Raw genomic sequence first — 20,819 nt, forward strand, 5'->3', positions numbered from 1 at the left:
AAAACATATTATAAAATGTATTTCCAAAATTTCTAAACGTTTGAAACCTGCATACTTCCTGAGTAGGATGAAGACTAGATTGTCTCAAACATCATATTGTGGGGAGAACAAACAGGGTAACCTGGCAACCATGCCCAGTACCTCCCTCTTGGAATATTTTTCTGTTTTGTCTTGGGAAGTCCCTTCCCAGCTTATGTGCAAAAATCTCCTCCAAACATGCTGCCAACCTTGAAACAGGAAATAGTTAATGGTCAACAGACTAACTCTTTCTCCTCCGGGAGCTATATTTTGTTCTTAACTGTTAAATATATAGGAAAGACCCTGACTTGGATAGCCCAGGCTAGGCTGATCTTGTTAGATCTCAGAAGCTAAGCTGGTATTTGGATGTGAGACCAGCAAGGTCAGTATGCAGAGGAAGGCAATGGCAAACCACCTCTGAACATCTTTTGCTTAGGACATCCTATGGGGTTGCTATAAGTCAATTGTAACTTGATCGCAAAGAAAAAAAAAAGAAAAAAAAAAGGGGGGGGGGAACTTGACACGGTATTCCACTGCCCTGGATGTATGACAGTTTGGATAAACACATTTGATCAGTGTTCTGAGACATCAACTGATTAATGCTTGAGAAACATCCTGTGTCAGAACAATTTGTACATTTCAAAAGGAATGTAAGACTCATTGGCAATCTGTTTCTTCGCTCTTCCAGTTTTATTAATTGTCATAAAAAGCAACCAGCATGGAGGCTGTTTCCATACCGCAAACTGGAACAGCATAAGTATCAACTGATTGTTCCATGGTGAAAATAGTCTCAGGGGAATCTTATTTCTTTACTTATAGTCCATCTTAAACTTCCAGAACTCAGGGGATTTAAATGGTCTAGTAGATATCATCTGTTTTTATAATTTATTGTCCTTTTGAACCGATTACAAGGACAGGGGAAATCCTGTTTACCTTTTGTTTTCTCAATGTTTATTGGGAAGTAGATCCACAGAGTAGTAGACTTTCAGGTCACTTTTGCATTTTCCACCAATGGGGGCGATTGTCTTAATAAAAAATGTCAACACAAAAATTCTTTTCAGCTAAAGGGTATATTTCTGTTCACCGTTCCTTAGTCCAAGTCCAACATAAAACATTGATAATTTTGCAAATAGAGCCCCAAACCAACAGGTTTTGTCCAACAGGTGTGCTGAGAACCATCTATCACAGAGATAGTCAACCTGTGGTCCTCCAGATGTCCATGGACTACAATTCCTATGAGCCCCTGCCAGCGTTTGCTGGCAGGGGCTCATGGGAATTGTAGTCCATGGACATCTGGAGGACCACAGGTTGACTGCCCCTGATCTATCATTCGGGCACTTTTTTCTAGCAGAAGGTATGCCAGTTAAGAGCCTGTGGGCTACAGCTAGTCACCTTCCAAGGCCTTTCCTCCCAGGGTAGCTGGTTTGTGGGCAAGCGACCACACAATGCTGGCAGAAAATTGTGTAAGTGGGAAAACCACTGGCCTACTGGATGCGGCCCATAAACTTTGTATTCCCCACCCTTATGCTAGAGCAATAATTAAATATCATAGTACTGTAGCCGACTAAATCTCTGATGCTATTTTAATTATTTTAGATGTGTTATATACAAAAACAGACAGAAGGGAATTGAGACTATTGCTCTTTTAAGAGAGCTGTAAATATAACAAAATAAAATAATCTATGCAGACCATATGAGTTTATTATTAACTGAAATATGTTGCGAAGTTTCTTCTCAGAGATCCACAGTCCACAGTATAGGGTCATCACCAATCGGTTTCAGTTCAGCTAGTGCCAAAAGAGGACATTCACCATCACAGTATTTTAAGATGTCAAGGGAAGTTGACCATACTGATTACTAAATGCCTTACCGGGGCTAAAGAGGACTATAGCTTTAAGGTAAGCATATTCATATCCATCAATATCAAGCTTAGCCATGCTGTTACAGAACTCCTGAAGTTTCCAGATGTGTTCCATCACTTGCTTTATTCGGTCTCCGGAAAGTTTATCTAAAAGTAGATATTGCACATTGTCTTAAGAAAACATAAATAAATTTGAAGGTTAGCAAATGTCTAAACTTCCTTAGATCAAAATAACCTCAGCTCATGCTTCTAGTTCGCCATGAATCATGGGCCCAGTGCTGAAATTCCATACTGCTGGACAGCACAAGGGCATTCCCATAAGTCTGGAGATGGGGTGGGCCACAGCTTACTGTTACAGCTAAATCGGCAGACTATTGTTTGGCTTGGTAATTACAGGAGATGGTGTTAGTTAGTTCAGTGAACTAAAATTGGATAGATTCGTATTTGGTATGATTTTAGAGGAGCTTGTTCATTTTGAATTAATTGATTAATACATGTCAGTACTGCATAAAACAGCAGAAACATGCTATTTGTATTTTTACAAATCTCATTTACAGAGAACACTATGGCTTCGATACTTTATCTTGATCACTATTGCTAAAAACTATAGATCTTGCTACATAAATTAGGCATTCCACAAAGTACAGGTCACAACATCTTTACTTTCATTTGATTACAGAATAAAGATGATGTGTCTATTATGATTTACAGGGAGTCGGCACATATGCTCCCTATTACACTTTATCCTGGGTAACTAGAATCCCATTTGAATAAAAACGTAGCCCACCTCCATCTTTATAGTTGCAGCACCCTCTCTGTATATTGTGATCCTGCACTTTCTAGGAGATAATTGTGTGTCCTGTTCCCACAAAATTTGGATGCTGGAAAATCTTGCAGCCCTAACTTAGTCAAATGTAGGGAACCTCCCTCTCCAGGGCCTCTGAATATCCTGCCTCTCTCCTTCCCAGAGAAACTACATCAGTTATGCTGTTTTTGAGGGCCTTGCTTGGGGGTGGAACCTGCCTATTATAATTAAGTTTGAAAGGATTTAACAAATTAAATCAGAAAATGTTGTTAACTGCTAATTTTATTTTTCTAAACCCAAATCAAAACACAGTAATAAAGCTAAAACCAAACTCACCATGCTGAAAAGATCTGCAGTTGGTCACAAATTAAGAGCTTTTCAACTGCAAACTGTTGTTGATTCCTTTTTGAGTAATGAGGCCATAAGTGGTATCTACATTTCTTTGAAAGGTATCTACATTTCTCTGGTGCAACTACTCCAGAGCTTTAAATAGCTGTTCAATGGCTTTCAAACAGCAAATGCTTATTATTGTATATTCATAATGGATTACCATCCTGAGATCATAAATAAATCTGAGAGTCACTAGGAAGCAAATGCCTATGTGCAGAATAGATATCGGGATGTTCTAATTGTCTTTCTGATGAGTAGATAAAGTTTCCATACTCATCACAACATAGCAAATAAATAACGAGCTTGAAATTCAGGACTCAGGATAATTCATCTGTGTTTGCAAATTCAATAGATGTACAAGGGGAGGAAGAAACTAAGCATCCCTTTATCATCCTGTTCCAATTACACTGATGCTTTAAATATGCAATAGTTACACAACTGATACAACAAAGTTAGTAAATGACCAATATTAGAACAGGAAGAGCCATCAATAGTTCCCATGGATACCTTGCTGCTGAGGAACCAATATTTCTGGAACATACTTCGTCAAAATGTATTCAAGCACCCCATTCCCCAAACATTTGGCATCATAATCTTATACACACTTATTTAGACATAGGTCCTATTTAGTAAGTCATGTAATGAAAGCTGTAAAAAAACATTACCATGCACATACCTTCCTGTATGCTGTTCTGCAGGTGGTTGACAATGGCTGCCAGGATAGTTGACAGGCTCATCACCTGTGCGCACTGTGCAAGGCCTAAAGTGAACAACTCATTCCAACAGGCACGCACAAGGCTTGTGTTACAATCCTGCCTAAAAGAAATACAAAAGCTCTAGATAAACATTTTGTGTCTAAAGTTATATTTCATTTTATGAGGTGCCCCAGTGAAGACATTAGTGCATTTTTTCCCAATTGGCTATATTGTTTGTCCTTGTTAAAAACACCTGAGTTTATGCTAGTTTGAATAATGGCAGATTTCTCCACTTCAACATTTATGGAATGAAGTCTTAAAAACTGGACAATGTGCAATTACTTTGTGGATGAAAAAGGTAATAAAGACCTTTTCTTACTTCCCCCTGATGTGTTGTTTCTTAATTCATTACCCAATATCCCAACCCAACATTTCCTAGTTCATTACCCAATATTGGGGGTTTTTTGCACATAGATTAGCAGGGATGCATGATAGCACAGAAAAAGTAAGAATACATCAAATGTAAAATTAAGAAATTAGTGAACATGGGGGTTATAAAAATTGTTTCCACGGGGGAACAACCCAGTTAACCTCCAAAATAACCTCTCAAAAGTTGGCAGCACACTTAAGTCTGTTCTGCAATGAAAGCAAGGGCTGGCTAATATTCAAGTATTCTGTGGCTCAGATGCACTTACAGTACTGGGTACTCCCAATTTGTAAAATGGGATATGTGTTTACTTGTCTTCTATTGTTGCATGTCTGTGGACTTTTTGGTTTTGATGTACAGCTATTATGGTGCTGTATCTAATAGTGCAATGCTAAGCAGAGATACCCCTTTCTGAGTCCGCTGCAGAGCTTAGAAGAGTGTTTCTTTGCTTAGGAGTGCTGCACTGGCCTGAGCTACAAATCAGATTGGAATCTCTCCTTGGTCATGAAAGCATTAGGTGGCCTTAACCTATCTGCTGAGCTAACTACCTGCAATACAGGTGTGATAATATTGACCTAACATTGATAAGGATTACCCAAGATTACTCTGATCATTCAAGAATGCTAAATAAACACTAAGAACCATACAAACAGCTGTAGCCTCTGGCTTGACTCCCATTCTTCAGTTCCCTGCTGTGTAAGTATCTGTTTCCTGCTATGGATGTGAGGGACTATAATGCTTGGCAGCAAAGAATATGAAGGATCAAATAGCTTTAATCCCAAAGAATATATCCATTGAACTCTTTTCAACATCTCTGTTCCCCCATCCCCTTGCAGGTGTAATGCTGGCCCTGGGCCAATCCGGGCATTGAATCCTGACTGCTACATCCTTCCAGAAAGTAGCAGCCAATGGTCAGGTGCTATTTACATCACAGACATTCATTTATTTCCTCACAGAATAAGAAAAAATATTGATTCAGGACTGAATGAGATTTTCCCAGCCAATATATTTGTTAGGATATTTCTATGCTGCTTTTTTAGAGTCCTGCTCAAGGCAACTTACACTTAAGATCACCACAATCTTAAAAACAAGTAAATGGATGTAAGCAGCCCAAAAAAGTCCACCATAAAACAGAAGCAGACCATTAAAAAGCTAATAAGCTAACTCCCCTAATTAAAAGCCTGGGTTTTGGATAGGTGCTTAGAAGAATGTGAAGTAGATGTCAGGTGAGCCTCAAGGAGTAGCGCATTCCAAGGTTGAGGTGTCACTGCAAAACATGCCCTGTCTCCAATAGCCATCCACCTCATCTCTGAAGGCAGAATCACAGAGATCAGGGCCTGAGGGGCAGGTCTTAACTGGCAGGATGGACAGTATGACCTAGCTGTCTCCATCCACATGGGCTTGTCTTCATGAATGTCAGCCCTTTCTAAGATAAGATGGATTTCCCAGCTCTCACCTGCAAGTGTCACTCTATGAAGATGACCACACTGGCTTAGATCCCACAGGCAGATGAGGGAAGGTGATTTTCACTGTCCTTCACTGAAAACCTGACTCCCCAATACAGCTGCTATCCCACAGGAGCATCATTTGGAAAAGGCATTTGGGGCTGCAGCAGGAGAAGGCAAGAAAGTCATGCTGTACTGACAGAAATCCCTTTCATTTGGAGAGATTTCTGATTGATCCAAAAAAGTGTGTTTATATGAGCCCTGAAGGGGATGAATGGGTGGATGGAGGCGAATGTATCTTGAACTCCTACTTCCCAGTCAGCTTGTAGGTCTAATCTAGTTCCCTACCTCCAAGGAAACAAACAATTATTTAATGGCAATCATGAAGAGAAAAGACAAGTTATCACAATGCAGGCTGTACACAAGTGTTTTCAATGGCTCTGTGAATACCTCCATTTGCCCTTCATTACCATGGTCAGTGCCATACAGCAATTTCCTAGTTTCACAAGTCTTCATCAAGCAAGTAAAGCAATGAGATCTGAATTCCAGAAACTGAGCAAATGAGTGTAAACTCACAAAGATAATGGGCTAATTTGCTTGAACTTCACGCCTACAAAAATCTGACACATTTAACACACATGATAATAAATTATCTACCCAGCTATTCATTAACATTTTCCTAAAATGGTTCAGCTTTTAGCAAATGAGACACTTTCATTTTTGATACCTAGCATAAATTGAAAGGATTCTACTAATTTCTTACAAAACAAACAAACACGGCCCCAGCCCCTTGCAAACACCACCCTCCAAATCTTACCCTAGTGCTTGAAAAGCAGGTATAGATCTAGCCCAGTGCATGGAAAGGAAAAGTAACCGGGATGCAGACTCACATATGTAATGCACATTCAGGTATTCTGGCATTGGAGTAGGCATTGTTAACTGCATGAGAACAGAAATGAACAAATCTGAAGGTCAACTGTAATAAATTATTTTAAATCATTTATAAATAAATCATAGATACAATATACAACATATAATATACTCAAGAGGTTTTCGTTTTGTTTTTCTTATTATGGAACTATAAACATAACCCAGTTTTACTTGATGCATTCAACATTTTAAAAAGTTTTTAAAAAGTCTGACCGCACAATAGAAATGAAGCCGTGTGTATTGGCATGTTTCTGTAGTTATTCTTTAAGATTTGTGTGAACTTAAAATGAGCTGTGCAGCTCCTCTTTACCATATTGCTTAAACTAAAAAAGAGATATCATAATGCACAAGACTCTTAAGAGCGAGGTATTTTTGTCCCTCCCCATTGTCTCCCACTCTTGCCTGCCCATCCTCCTCTTTCCCCTCTGCTTCCCTCACTGCCTGTCCCCGTGTGTCCATGTTGCCTGTTTCCCTATGTTGCCTGGCTGCTTCTGTCACAGTGTCCACCACCTCCTCCCATCTCCACCGCTTTGATAGTCCCTGCCTTGTTCGCTATCAGTGGTAGCAGATGTTCCTGCCTGCCTTGCTTGACAGTGGTGCATCCCTGCTAGTCCTCTTGCCTTTGCCTGTTCGTCAGGATGCTGAGCAGGGAAACAGAATGCAAGGATACTGAAATTGTTTTCTTAGGTCTGCATACTAATGGGAGTTTTCTTTTTAAATACAGTAGTCTGAAACAGATTTAGTCAAATACATTAAGGAAGCCCATACCTTAAATGTCACATGAGTATCTGTAAGTAGGGGTCCCTCAACTTCAATGATCGGTGTTGACTGATCTCTACTGATTACATGAATATTCCCCCCACCTGTGGGATCCATCCCATCTGCCAGATTCTGAGTTGCAGCACCATCTGCTGTATTAAGTGCTTTGGCCAAAGTATCGAATGCTCTGAAATAAAAAAGGAAGTCTATCAAATGTGTTTTACCCCTCACTTCTATTAACATATTTATATTATAGGAAGAAAATACTTTTATTTATTTATTCATTTCATTTGTACCCTTTCTTTCTCCCTAATGGAAACCCCGAAGCAGCTTACATTGTTCTCCTCTCCTCCATTTTGTCTTCACACCAACCCTGAGAGGCAAGTTAGGCTGAGAACATGTAACTAGCCCGAGGTCACTCAATGAGCTTCCACGGCACAAGCGGGGATTTGAACCTAGTTCTCCCAGATACTAGTCCAATGCACTGAACCACTGCTTCACATTGGCTGTCCAATGCATCTATCTACAGATAAACCAATAATGTTTCTGAGGCAGGGTGCATACCGAGTTATCTCACTTGCAGATTGGTCTTCTTGCTGAACTTCGGGAGTGTCACCATTATTAAGTGACTCATTGAGACTGGCAAGTGACGTTACAACATTTGCTAGTGTTCCCAAGGCACCTTGGCTTGTCTCAGCCTATAAAAAATTAGTGAAATAATTATGCAAAGTTAAGACATGTTTTCTCCTGATGTAGCCATCAGAAAATAAATTCTTCATTACTAGGGTATCCTACACATAACTGATCAGAAGAATTTGGACTGAGCTATGCTCCTAAGATAGAGGGGCATGGCCATCGAGGCACACATAATAAGAAACTGAACTGGGTGAACAAAGCATTCGTTATGCAAGGAAGGTTAAGGAGCCTACCTTGGAATCTGTGGCAAGAAGCACTGTACCATCATCCCGTATTAGTGGCTGCTGAATATTTACAAGCATCCCTGAATCAAGAAGACCAGTTGTTCTGTTCATAATGTGAAAACAAATATTCAAGAGTAAGAAATATTTTATTAAAGAGCTGCACCATTTCCCACAAACAGCACTTTTGTACCACTGTGCCAGCTTCTTTCCTACTTTGGCAATAACTTGCAGTTCAGTATCAGATGAGTAAAATTAATTTCTACAGAATGTATCCTCAGAAAATATTTCAGTACCCATATTTATACAAAATCCATTTATTAGCATACCTATTTTATGAAACTCTACCACTTATCTATATTCCCGAACATGGCACTATGGTTTTATCTTTTATAATAGAAATGAAATGCATGTGTCACACCTCTGCCTCATTGAGTTTATAATTTCAGAGCCTTGTCTCAGCCTTAATTGTACAATGCCTTTGGGATGAACTCCTTACTAAGCTGAACTGGGCCATGAAAAACTTTACAGAAATAAATAAAAAGATTACAGCTACATCTAAGCATAAGGATAAACACCAAGTTGTTTGTGACAAGAATGAGTCTGGTTGATTCTCAGACTCTTGTCCCACTCCTTGTGCACAGTGTTGACGCGGAAGACTTCCAGCTTAAAAAACATTTGAGTGGTTTAACAAACTGTTGTTTGTTTCTTGCCTACACACCAGGATTGTAAACAGTTCTGATTCAGAACTTAGATAATAAGCAAACGGCAGTTTGTTAAAGTACCTGAATAGGGGCATCATGCCAAATGGCATTTCAAACCTGGAAGACTTCAATCTCAGTCCTATATGTGAGGGGAGGAAGGACAGGGAGCAACACATGAAACCAAGAATAAGCCATAATGATTCTCAGCAACAGTTAGAAAATGTGGTTGATCACATACAACATCCTGAAGACTGAAAAGTTATGTTTAGCAGCTAAATTTTAGTGCTGGCTCCTAGATCCAAAGAAAATGTGTCAAGGTCAGCTATGCAGGAAGCTGTGGTATGCACTTAAAAGCAGGAAAAATATTTCAAATGGCCCTGAACATAAACTTATTTAATTACATTTGAATTATGTCCTGTTTTTACAACATTTGTAATCTGACCTCCCAAGAGCTCTGGACTGTTCAGACCTTAAAGCCCATTTTTTACTTACCTAGCTCCATCTTTATCAGCTACAAATGTCGGGGTTGCTATTAGAGGACTTCTCAAATCCTTTCTGATATAGATTTTTTCTGTTGAAGCAGCACAATTAGTTGGTTTCTCCCTCTGCACATCAAAAGGCTTCCTTTCACTCTGTACAGCTACACCATGGGTATAGAAATTTGAAAACAAATACTTATTCAAAGGTTTATAAAAAGCATGTACTTTTTTTTCTAAAGCAGGGCTTCAAATGTGTATGGCTCTGCTTTTTTCAGTTTGTGCTGGTTCTGATTCCACAGATCAGTTTCAGAAAGGAGATGACTGGAAATTAATGTTCATGGGTTACTCAAGCATCAGTTCTATCACTCAACTTTAAGATCTTTAGACATTTAGGAAGATTATCCATGGTTCCGGAATCTACTAAAATTAAAATACTGATGACACCTAATACTATTTTTCAGTATTGAGGAAGTCTAGTTATGAACCAGTACCTGGAAAGTGTCATCTGAATGAGCGCTACCAAACCAAGGCTAAATGAATATGAAATAGGTTTTATTGGCCATTGTTATCTGTGTTATCTTGCAGCTTCTAGATCTGAACCTCTATGGTGAAATAATCTGCATTTGCCCTGTGTGTCCTGCGTTTGCCCTGTATGTTCTGACATACTCTTCTTAAGAGACCCTGCAAGGTATTTGACCTCAGCATGCACCTTTGACTAAATCAGTGTCTTATCTTTTTATTGGTGCTCTGATTGTGCCATTATTGTCTAATCCACAGATGTGCTAAACCAGTGATCCCCAACCTTTTTATCACCGGAGACCAGTCAACGCTTGACAATTTTACTGAGGCCTGGGGGGGCTAGTCTTTTGCCAAGGGATGTTGCCACCGCCTGAGCCCCTGCTCCACTTGCTTCCTGCCGGCATTCCTGACCTCCTGCCGCCCGCTGGGGGGCGCTGCCAGCAGCAGCTGTGCAGTGCCACGCTGAGGGGGAGCCCCAGCCATGGTGGCCACTGGAGAACACCAAAGGTGAGCCGGTGGCAGAGTGGCAGGACAGCCCCCAAGGCAGCAGCCGGGGAGGAGGACGAGGAGAAGCAGCAGCCCAGAACTGACTGATCCACAGACCGGTCCTGGTCCCCGGACCAGGGGTTGGGGACCACTGTGCTAAACAACATAACAAAAGTATAAGCCATTAACACAACAATCCTAAGCAAGTCTACTCATACCTAACTGGCCTATTCAGAGGGGTGTACTCCCAGGAATGTGTTCTTAGGATTGCACTGCTAATACATTTTAAAAGCTCATTAAGAAAATTATCTACATAACAGAGTTTAAAGGATAAAAGTGTGGTTTTTAAAATCTCATTTGGGATGACGAAAACCTATTAACAAAACATAGGAAAGAAAACTTAAAAATAGCAACAAAGTATACCCTAAATAACATTTAAGACTTCACAGGCAAAAAACTCCTATTTGTGTGCTGTAGACTCACATTCCATTTTCATGCCCATCTCAAGACATTTTTTTAGCCGACAAAACTGGCAGCGATTCCGATGGTGTTTATTGATGATACAATCCTGGTTGCTACGGCAACTATAGGTCAGATTTTTCCTCACGCTCCTTTTAAAGAAGCCTTTGCATCCCTCGCAACTGACAGCACCATAGTGACGACCTAATTAAAAAAATTAAGAATACAAGAGAAGATATTTTTAAATTATCTTTGTAACATGCCAGGCATATTGCTCAATTATGCCTTGGATTTCTTTTTCTGTTCTTCTTCACTCCTGATAGCACTAAATAACACTCTGGTGTAATTTAAAGAGATTTTTGTGGGAGAAAAATCCTCTCTGATCAAAGCATTTTCCAACACTTTAAGAGCATTTACTTAAAAGTACTGCCAGTACTGTGTCATTCTACAGAAGAGGGATAGGTTTTGTGCTTAAACCCATCAGTGATATACCACTGGATTGCTAAACAGCTTGCTTCCATTCAAAAAGTTTTCTCTATTGCAGAACATAAATCAACTATTAATGACAAGAGAGTAATTCCCAATGGGATATGCTGATCTAGGGGGACATTTTGGGTGCCTTTTTTCAAATAATGTTTCTTCATTATTATTAATACATTAGAAAGCCAATCCTATGCAGACTTATACATACATTGGAGTCATTCTCCATAGGATTGCACTCTAAGACTGTGCAGTACATCAAAAGAAAGGTGATATTTGCAGGATATCAAACCCTATATGAGATACTGGTATTGTACTTAATATACAGTTAGTAGGAAAGCCAACAAAAACCCTGCATTTCATTCAAACACAGTTCAGAAAACACTGAGGGATAGGACTCAAAATATTTAAGATGTATTAGATCTCTAACTGATGTGGTAACTGAAAGCAATAGTTGGATATGTATGTGTGTGTGTGTGTGTGTTTTTGTACACCTTAAGTGTGTGTGTGTATTGGTTACTCACCGAAAAGGGTCCTTCTACGAGGACAGGAGGACATCTTGACTGGGTGATTCCCACCACTCTTTCAGAGAGGCAGGATTAAAATTCTTCCTCTTCCTATCTCCTTGGTGGGCATCACCCATCCTTCAGTTCTGGTACTCCAAGAGCTACAATCTGAACTATTACTGTAATAAACTAGTAAAAGGAGATAAGTACATAGTGATCAACACTTAACAGGTAACTCCCATCAACAGGAGATGTATGAAAAAACAGGAAGAAGTAAGCTAAGCATAGCATAACAAATATATGTATACTAGTAGTCTGCAATAGGCTAAATAATTTCATAATGACAATATACTGGGAGGGGCAAGATGTCCTCCAGTCCTCAGAGGTGAAGGACCCTTTTAGGTGAGTAACCGATGGTCATTCTCCCTCTGAGTCAGGAGGACATCTTAATTGGGACCTACCAGAGCAGTGTGCTAAGTCTCAGGTGGGTCATCATCATCAAGCTACATAGCATGCTATATATATATCCCCTCTGTGGAGGGCATCATCTGACAAAAACTGTATTGACTGCCCTTCTAATGTCTGATAATGGCAGAATCCAAAGACGATGTGGCCTCCTAGCCAATCCTCAACCTTTTGGCACGCCTTTCTATGTCATGTTAGGCTGCACTCCTAAAGGATTGGGGCCAGAATGTCCAAATAATTCCACGTCAAATAGTAGATTTCCAACTTATAAGAAGGAACCCTGATTTTGACATTCCACTGTTGTAAGTAGTAGCCAACAGTAGTAAGGATTCCATCCTCAACTGTTCCACACCAAAATTGATGGCTGATGTTATAGGACAGGAAGGGCTGATCAAATGCTCAAATGTCGGCAGCTGTGAACTTAAGTAGAAAACCCTGTATTTTAATACCGAGGGTAATGCACGGAAAAGGTGCAATGTGGCCTTGAAGGATGGACTGAATGTGCAACGAAGAATATGCAGCTTGTATATAAATCTGCACAACAATATTATCAGCTAACAATATCCAGATTGTCTTGGCAAAGGATTAGGAGGATATTTCCCAGTGACAGGGTTCTCTCTCAAGACAAAATACAATGGACAAGAGCTGGGGGGAAAGTCTCATAGTGGAAAAAGGCAATAGACAAGCCCTGCGGTCCAAGCATCTGTGAGCTGGTCTCCAAAGGTCCTAAAAACATAGTTACAGTGTATTTTATAACTATATGGAATATTTATACTGAAGATAAAGGACCAAGTAAGTCTTGTGTTCTAAGTGACAGCAATGGCAGGCAACTAACTTACTGAACAACAGGAGTCTCTGGGAATATCTGTCTGCATTAAGGTCTCCTCACTATGTAGGAGACATCTGAGATAATGCAAGTTTCAAAAAATCTCATAGTCACAAGTAGTGCTTTAAGAAGAAGGTATTGTTGAGGTGTGATATTGGAATCCAGGCAATCCCAACATAGGGAGATGTAAACTAAAAAACATGTACAGCCTCAAGGAAAGGTAATCTGTTGACTCACTAACCAAACTGCAACTAGGAAGACAGAAACCTTGTCCTCTTCACATCTGCTGCATTCCAGCCCAGTATCTGTAATGTAGTTATGGGGACTGCTCAAAGGAAACCAGTAAAAATATTCTCAGCATAATAATACAAAGAATATAATTTATTATCATTATTTCTGTGACAGGCAATACATCTATCCCACTCTGCTAATCCTGCGCATATTGGGGAAAGACTTTTAAAATATGCCTAGACTGAGGAGGAACTCTTTGGTTCCCCTTAGCCTGTACTATCCAACACACCTGAAGTTTACACAGCACCACTGGGGGATGTGTTTATCTAAGCTGGTCAGTCATTTTTCCATCTGTTGTTTTAAGAACCTAGCTGTTGTAATGCATATAAGTAGTCTCTAGGGGGGCAAGTTACTGCCTTGCCTGTCTTACAGTTTTGGCCCTATAGGGCTCATGTTTTGCAGTCTGTAGTTGAATAATCTGATTGAGGGGCTGACTGCAAGAAGGCCCAGCCAGAGAGAGAATGGGCCAGAGAGCTAAATCAAACAGACATGTTTGTTGTTCATGATATTACACTAATACAGCCAGGAACTCAGCTAAAAGTATTAGTGGTATTTGCTTATGCCACAACGCCTATTGAAGAGTCTAATTCAGTTCTATCCCATCAGCAGACAGGTCCTCAGCTGTCTGAGACAGTTTTGTATCTAGGACTGCTGACTGTGCTTAGGGTGGCTCTACTGACTTGGGCCCACAGAACCTCATGGTCAAGGCCACCTGCTCCAACTGGTATTGACTCCCTGACGCTTTAGATAGAGGAGTTTTTTTATCACACAAATCCTTTCACCTAGAACACCAGGGATTGAATCAAGACACTGCACGTGAGCAGAGGCTATTACTCTGAACTAGAGCCCCTCCCCTCAGAAAAGGGGAATTTACTTTTCATCTGAGGTCCTTTTTCTTTCTTTTCCTTTTCCTTCTCCACCATCACCATCAGGGAGTTGAACATGCTCTGGTAAAGGCCGTCTTTAGTTGGCCAGGAGGCTCTTCTCCGCTGCCCCAATCAGTCATGCCCCTCATACCAGGAAGGGCGAATGAAAGGCAACTTGGAGTTACATTACTAGTTGCTGGAGTCAGTCTGTGTTTCAACAACCTCTCAGCCTAAGTAAGCCCTGGGCTGCTCCAGATCGGTGCAGTGGGAGCAATTAAAATGGCCGCCTCCAATGGTGCTGTTGCTGTGTTTTTTGGCATGTTGTTGCTAGGCTCTGAAGTTCATTCCATATGCTTCTTGGTCAGGATGGCCCTGAAGGGCACGATGACCAACAAGGTCTGCTCTCAGCAGCTTGTCTCTCAGTTAAGACAGCCACTGACATTGTCTGCTCCCTGCAGATTGATCCTGAGTCAGGGCAACTCTGAGAGGCCGCTCCCCGGGATTAAAAGAGCCTCCGGTATCGGTCTCACAAACAGAACCATCATTGTTGTGCTCCTCCACAGCCATCCCAAGCTACTGAATAGCATTTCTATTAATTGAAGTAGAGAAAATGGCTGCTGTGGGAAAGGAGCCCTTCGCTCTCTTCAAAGAGCCTAAATCTAGTACGGAGCAAGGCATGGGAAGAGAAAATGTAGAAAAAGGACTGTAGACATAGTACAGAAGTTACATGGCAGAAAGGAAAGTGAAGCTAAGGAATAGATAAGCAGAAGACAGTAAGCCTATCGATCTAGCTGCTCTTCCTGTCAAGGCAGGATAAGAACTGAAGGATGGGTGAAACCTACGAAGGAGTCAGGAAGAATTTTAGTCATGCCTCCCTGAGAGAGTGGTGGGAATCACCCAATCAAGATGTCCTTCTGACTCAGTGGGAGATAATGACATGCATGTGTTTTATTTTTGTTTGATGTATTTTGTTTGATGTATTTTTAAAAATAATTTATGAATTTGTGGTGTTTTTCAATATATATTTGTTTTTCTACAACTTTTTGCTAGTAGATGTTGATTAGAACAGTTCCATTCCATGCAAAAGTTGGGCTAGAATATACATGGAATAATCTATAGTAGAAAATATTGCTCCAACTACATGGACAGTCAAGGATTGTTTGAGATCAGGATACAGAGCAACTCTGCACAGAGAGCACAGAGATCAGGATACAGAGCAACTTTCTGAGAGATTAATTTCAACCTTCTTCTTTTGATGAAGTTTCTTCTTCAATCAGGTACACTGCATTGCACCCAGGCATTTCATGGTGGTCAGAGGCCTTCCTGCATCTCATGCAAGATCATTTTTCATCAGGTTCCCAACATATTGGTTACTCTCAGAAGTAAGAGGAGAACCACACCCCACTGTGCCAAAGTCTAATTTGATTAGTGCTATCAGAATTAACAAATTACAATCAAAACCTGTTTCCACATGTTCAACCGCCTTACAATCATGTACCTGATGCTTTGTCTCCACACACAACACAATATTCTACTACTTGTGGTCGCTGAACATCAGTTTTCGCCAACAAACGTTCCACAGAGGCAGAGTCTGTCACAATCTAAAACAACATCAAAAGGTTTATCAATAGAATCTCATCCCAAAATAGATAAAGAAATAAAAGGACACATGATAAATGTGAGAAGAAGTAGCAGGACCAAAGAAGGTATAAAATGTCACATAAAGTAGAAGAGCATATTTAGCAAAAGAAAGAAAAGAACCAAGGAAACCAATTAGATTATAGGGAAAAATAATTGGGAGATTATCTCCTCAGTGACAATTACATTTTTTCATAAAACAATAACTCAATTGAAAGACAGTAACAGTAACTGTTGTAGCTGTCAAGTAGAATCAGCCTATCTATGACAACAATCTGGGAAGAAAAATACTTATCTCCCTGCAAGACATAACAAATTGCCAAAACCATTCTCTTAAAATTGTATTTATTTTGCAGAATGATTTCTACACTACTGGTAAATCTAATCACTTTTGTTTCACTGGTGGTTTTAACACTTTTTCCTATATCATCTTGTGAAATAAACATTTAGTTGTGATAAAACTATGTATTTTTGGTTTAAAACTACTAAATTACTTTGCTTAAAACAGTGAGTGCTGAGGCACAACCTCCTTTTGAAGGCTATATTTACCTGTATTCTTCCTGGTACTATATTATCCGTTGTGGTAAAAATCAGCTGCTTGGCATTAGAAGCCTCAGGTGCAGCCAGGATTACTTTCCCTGTTCCTGTTCCATCTGGACTAGCCAATATAAACTGCTGCTTTGGGGACACGGATGAGTCCACTGCCGTCACTATTTGAATTTTCTGCCCTGTTTGCTGATCAGTGACAATCTGTAACAAAAATTGAAATATTTTATCACATAAGTTAGAGTTACTTCTGGCCAGAAACTAGATTCTGTCACTTTAAAATTATGCTGTTCACTCTCTATTGCTAGGTTATATTTGCAACTCAGTCACAAAAGGGTATTACTAGTAAGACTGGATAGATTTTTTCACAAAGTTCTTTGAATATGTACCGTATATACTCACATATAAGCCAAGTTTCCCAGCAGTTTTTAACACTAAAAAGACCTCATCGGCTTATACACGGGTAGTTGATTAACAGCTTGCTCCCAGCCAGGCATTCGTAGCATTGCATTTGCAAGTGAGCTAGTTGCTCCCAGTTAACCTTTGCCTTCTGCAAAGATCTTAAAAGCTAAGCTTTTTGCAAGTTAGCTAATTGCTCTCAGGCAACCATTGCCTTCTGCAAAGATCTTGAAAGCTCCCCTCCTCCCCTCTGGCAGCTTGTTGGACATCAATGGTTTGACTGAGGAATTCTGATATTTCCCCCCCTTCTTTTCCTAATCACTTCTTCCAAACTATTCTTTTGGTTTCTGTGGGTGGGGTGGGTTTTGGGGTGCTTTGGGATTTACTGTTTCTTTCTCCTAGTGTTTTTTCTTCTTCTTTTATCTGAGGGGCAGCATTGTTTGCCTTTTCTTCTTGGGGTTGTGTTTCTTTTAAAAGTTGATTTTTACAGTTCTTTCAGTTTTCAGTTTTACAGTTCTTTATTTCAGTGTTTTGCTCTGGGGGCACTGTAGCCTCCAGTTTGTACTTGTACTTGTAGTAGGTTGCCAACTTTGGGTACTATTGTTCTGCTCTGGTTTGCTGGCCTGGGAGCACTGTTTGGTTCTCCTACTAGACCTGTTCTCACACAGCAGTTCTGTCAGTGTTCTCTCACGGTGTCTGGCATCAAGAGAGGAAGGGAAGACAACTGTAAGCTGCTTTGAGACTCCTTTGGTTAGTGAAAAGTGGGGTACAAAAACCAGCAGCTATTCATCCTCTTGACTCTTCTGTATTTGTTGGGAGGGAGGCTGGATGGGAAAGCCTGTGATGATTGAGCATGGATTAAGCGCTTAGGCCACCCTGTATATTTACCAGTAGCCTGCTGCATTCCCCACCCTTAGCTTATACACGAATCAATAAGTTTGCCCAGATTTTGTGGTAAAATTAGGTGCCTTGGCTTATGTGCAGGTCAGCTTATATGCGAGTATATATGGTATATGACTACTCAAAATATTACTAGGAAATCTTAACATATGCATCTCCCAACTAATGCATGCACTAATAAGAGTTAGTGACAGGACAGGAGTTCAACAAAAAACTACAATTATAGTAATGATTCAAAATGGACAATTGTTCAGTAAAATTAAGTTCTGTATAGTGTTCTTCACTTTGTGGCCTTAAATAACTGCTATAGAATAAAATAGATTTTTTCTTCCATAGGATTACTTTAACCCTTCTTAAATAAATGTGTTTTCTTAGAAAATGCTGAAGACACAGCTTTAGAGTCAGAGGTTCAACCTGCAACCTGCAGAGGTTCAACCTGCAATTATGGAAACAAATCTTATACCTGAATACGCTGTGGTGAAGATACAGAAGAGTCTGTGGAGATGATCTGGATGCGCTGGGAGGGGCTGGTCATCACTGGAGATTCAGATAATGTTGTCTGTACAGTTTGCACCTATAGTGAATCATGTAAAAATGTGAATTTTTGCATATAAACATAGTGAATATGTTTTAAGCTCGTATGTTTAATACTAAAAAAACAAAAAAACAAGCAGGACCTGTGAGGAATTTTCAAGGGACGGGAAATCCCATCCCTGACTGCCACCTTCCCCTTCCTTTGCTGCTACGTTCTCTCCTCCCCCACTGCTGTTTCAGTCGTGTTTATGAAGTGAGTAGGGTTGGCTGAAGTCTTGAGAGATTTTAAAAACTACCCTGCTAAGTACCTCTTTCTTTTCTTGAGATCCAGTAAGATTTTTTGTTGTTGTCGTTCCCTGCTGACTCACCTTGCTATTTGTTTTGTCAATTGCCAAGTTCATGCCTTTATATTTAAAGCAATATCAAATTATTTGGCTTGGGGTACTCTCCATTTATTGCGTATTCAGCACTAACCATTATTTATAAACAAAGGTATGCTTTTTTCCTTTGCTGAAAACTAAAAACAACAACAACAACAACTATTGTGCTGTGTTATTTCACTTATTAGATTTTTGTTAGTGAACTCCAGTTGATCCAGATATATGTTAAAAATTCAATTTCTTATTGGTGACTTTCTAAGGTGAACATTCTTTCTCTATCTCTTTTCCTTTATTTCGCTAGAGCCTGGGACGTAATAAAGGATGGCAAGCAGAATTACCCTTTGGTATAGAGGTTGGAGTCACCTTGTCCTTGTGAAAAACACAAAAGGCCTGGGTGAGGGAACAGCCAACCCAGAGATCATGTAGAACTACATCACTGTTACTAAAAACAGAACCTTCCATGTAAACAGCATCAAGGACAATGATTGGAGGATTCAACTTGGTACTTGGTGAGAGCTATGAGCACTGTCAGACTCTTTCAGTATGAAAGTGTGTTCATTGTAACTGGATAAAGCAGTGCTGCCACACTGACAAATCATTAGGATGGGATGGTGGCTTGGGCTTCTGCCAGTATCTTTTAGGCACTGGGGCACAATTCCTACAACAATACTCATACAAGAAAAGAAACTAGCTGAATAAAAGCTTGTCAAGCCAGACAAACGTTTTCTGTGTTTATTCATAAATCTGGGACAAGCATCTGAGAAACAAGCAAAGCACGGACCACAGCCTCCAGGTACCCATGGCTCAGGAGCTTGTCCCATTCTGTGTCCAGGAAGTTGTGGAGTTGATCTGTATGATAAATCAGGTCCCAAGTTAGAAGATCTGGGATGCCGAATGTCTCCAGAGCTCTCTAAATCATAGCTACATCAGTTCTGAGAACAGGCTACAAGACCAGGAGTGTGACATAGATAAACTCTGCTTTCTCTACCGTTGTCTTCCTGATTATTCTGGAGAGAAAAGAACAGGGCAAGCCTCTGTGCTGTGGGAACCATTGGGCATCCATTCGTTCTATGCCGTTAGTGGGGCAGGTTTACAAATAAAACCCAACAGATTATTTTAACATCATTTTGATTTTTTAAAAAGCTTTCTCTTTTAAAAATGACCTGGTTTAAAGCAAAATCCAAATTAATGCAAAAATGCAATCTCTCAAAACTGCCGCTTTCTTTACAAAGAAAAGATCTGTGGGAAAACATTTTAAAGGCCAATAGTTCATTTACTTGTATAATAGCTTGACGCTGGGGCTTGGCAAAACACTGCAGGAGTTTTCCACGGATGCATATGGGTGACTGACCAATTTTGTGTCTAGTCTACCTGATCTCTACAGATGAATCTCTATTCTAATACATTTTACTCTTCCTCTCAATCAAGGAACATTTACTTTGTATGCTATATGATATATATTATATTATACAGGAAACTGATTTGCTCAGTAACTGCTATGGGCTCTAGATTCTGGTCGAGATAATACGCTTTTATGCCGTAATGTAGGGCAGGACAGAATAATATGCATAAAAGAGAATTGGAAGGCAAAAAAGGAAGGAACCCTGGAAATTATGAATTTATTAAAAACATTTCATTTAAAGGTTTTCAGGTCATTATCCCCGAGAACTGAGTGAAATATTTTTTTATTGATGGCCGTGACTTGGTTAGCCCAGGCTAGCCTGATCTCATCAGATCTGAGAAGTTAAGCAGCTGAGGCCCTGGCTGGTCTTTGGATGAGAGACCTTCAAGGAATGACAGGGTTGTGACACAAAGTCAGGCAATGCCAAGCCACCCGTGAACATCTCTTGCTGTGAAATCTCTAAGGCAGTGGTCCCCAACCTTTTTATCACCAGAGACCGGTCAACGCTTGACAATTTTACTGAGGCCTGGAGGGGAGGGTAGTCCACTCCTCTCGACCACTGCCCTAATGGTCTCTGACTCTGGTCACTGTACTAACGTTTAAACATCCTGTCAGATCTCGGAAGTTAAGCAGGGTTGGCCCTGGCTAGGGTTGGCACTTGGAAGGGTGACCTACAAGGAATACCAGGGTTG

General features: G+C 40.2%; 1 protein-coding gene and 1 long non-coding RNA gene across 8 annotated transcripts in view; one reads left to right on the forward strand and one right to left on the reverse strand.

Annotated features, from left to right (window-relative positions):
• The window catches only part of LOC143831837 (uncharacterized), a 35,198-nt gene extending 15,753 nt beyond the window's left edge, over positions 1-19,445 (forward strand). Inside the window, exons 3-5 of the long non-coding RNA XR_013228981.1 lie at positions 10,016-10,118; positions 10,208-10,456; positions 18,187-19,445. This is a non-coding gene — a long non-coding RNA (uncharacterized LOC143831837). The remainder of the gene's footprint in view (positions 1-10,015; positions 10,119-10,207; positions 10,457-18,186) is intronic.
• NR2C2 (nuclear receptor subfamily 2 group C member 2) overlaps positions 1-20,819 on the reverse strand; it is a 54,010-nt gene that overhangs the window by 11,770 nt on the left and 21,421 nt on the right. For 5 of the 7 annotated variants that reach the window (XM_077325320.1, XM_077325322.1, XM_077325323.1 and 2 more), the window contains 11 exons: positions 18,275-18,385; positions 16,516-16,716; positions 15,827-15,929; positions 10,919-11,098; positions 9,444-9,591; positions 8,260-8,353; positions 7,895-8,028; positions 7,340-7,517; positions 6,459-6,580; positions 3,751-3,890; positions 1,889-2,050 (listed from right to left, as the gene is read on the reverse strand). In XM_077325320.1, coding sequence (XP_077181435.1) covers positions 1,889-2,050; positions 3,751-3,890; positions 6,459-6,580; positions 7,340-7,517; positions 7,895-8,028; positions 8,260-8,353; positions 9,444-9,591; positions 10,919-11,098; positions 15,827-15,929; positions 16,516-16,716; positions 18,275-18,385 — 1,573 coding nt within the window. Of the gene's footprint in view, positions 1-951; positions 1,044-1,888; positions 2,051-3,750; positions 3,891-6,458; positions 6,581-7,339; positions 7,518-7,894; positions 8,029-8,259; positions 8,354-9,443; positions 9,592-10,918; positions 11,099-15,826; positions 15,930-16,515; positions 16,717-18,274; positions 18,386-20,819 lie in introns of all 7 variants that reach the window. The other 2 variants (XR_013228978.1, XM_077325324.1) reach the window with 2 other exon arrangements.

This window comes from Paroedura picta, chromosome 3, assembly GCF_049243985.1.
Source record: "Paroedura picta isolate Pp20150507F chromosome 3, Ppicta_v3.0, whole genome shotgun sequence".
Lineage (NCBI taxonomy): Eukaryota > Metazoa > Chordata > Lepidosauria > Squamata > Gekkonidae > Paroedura > Paroedura picta.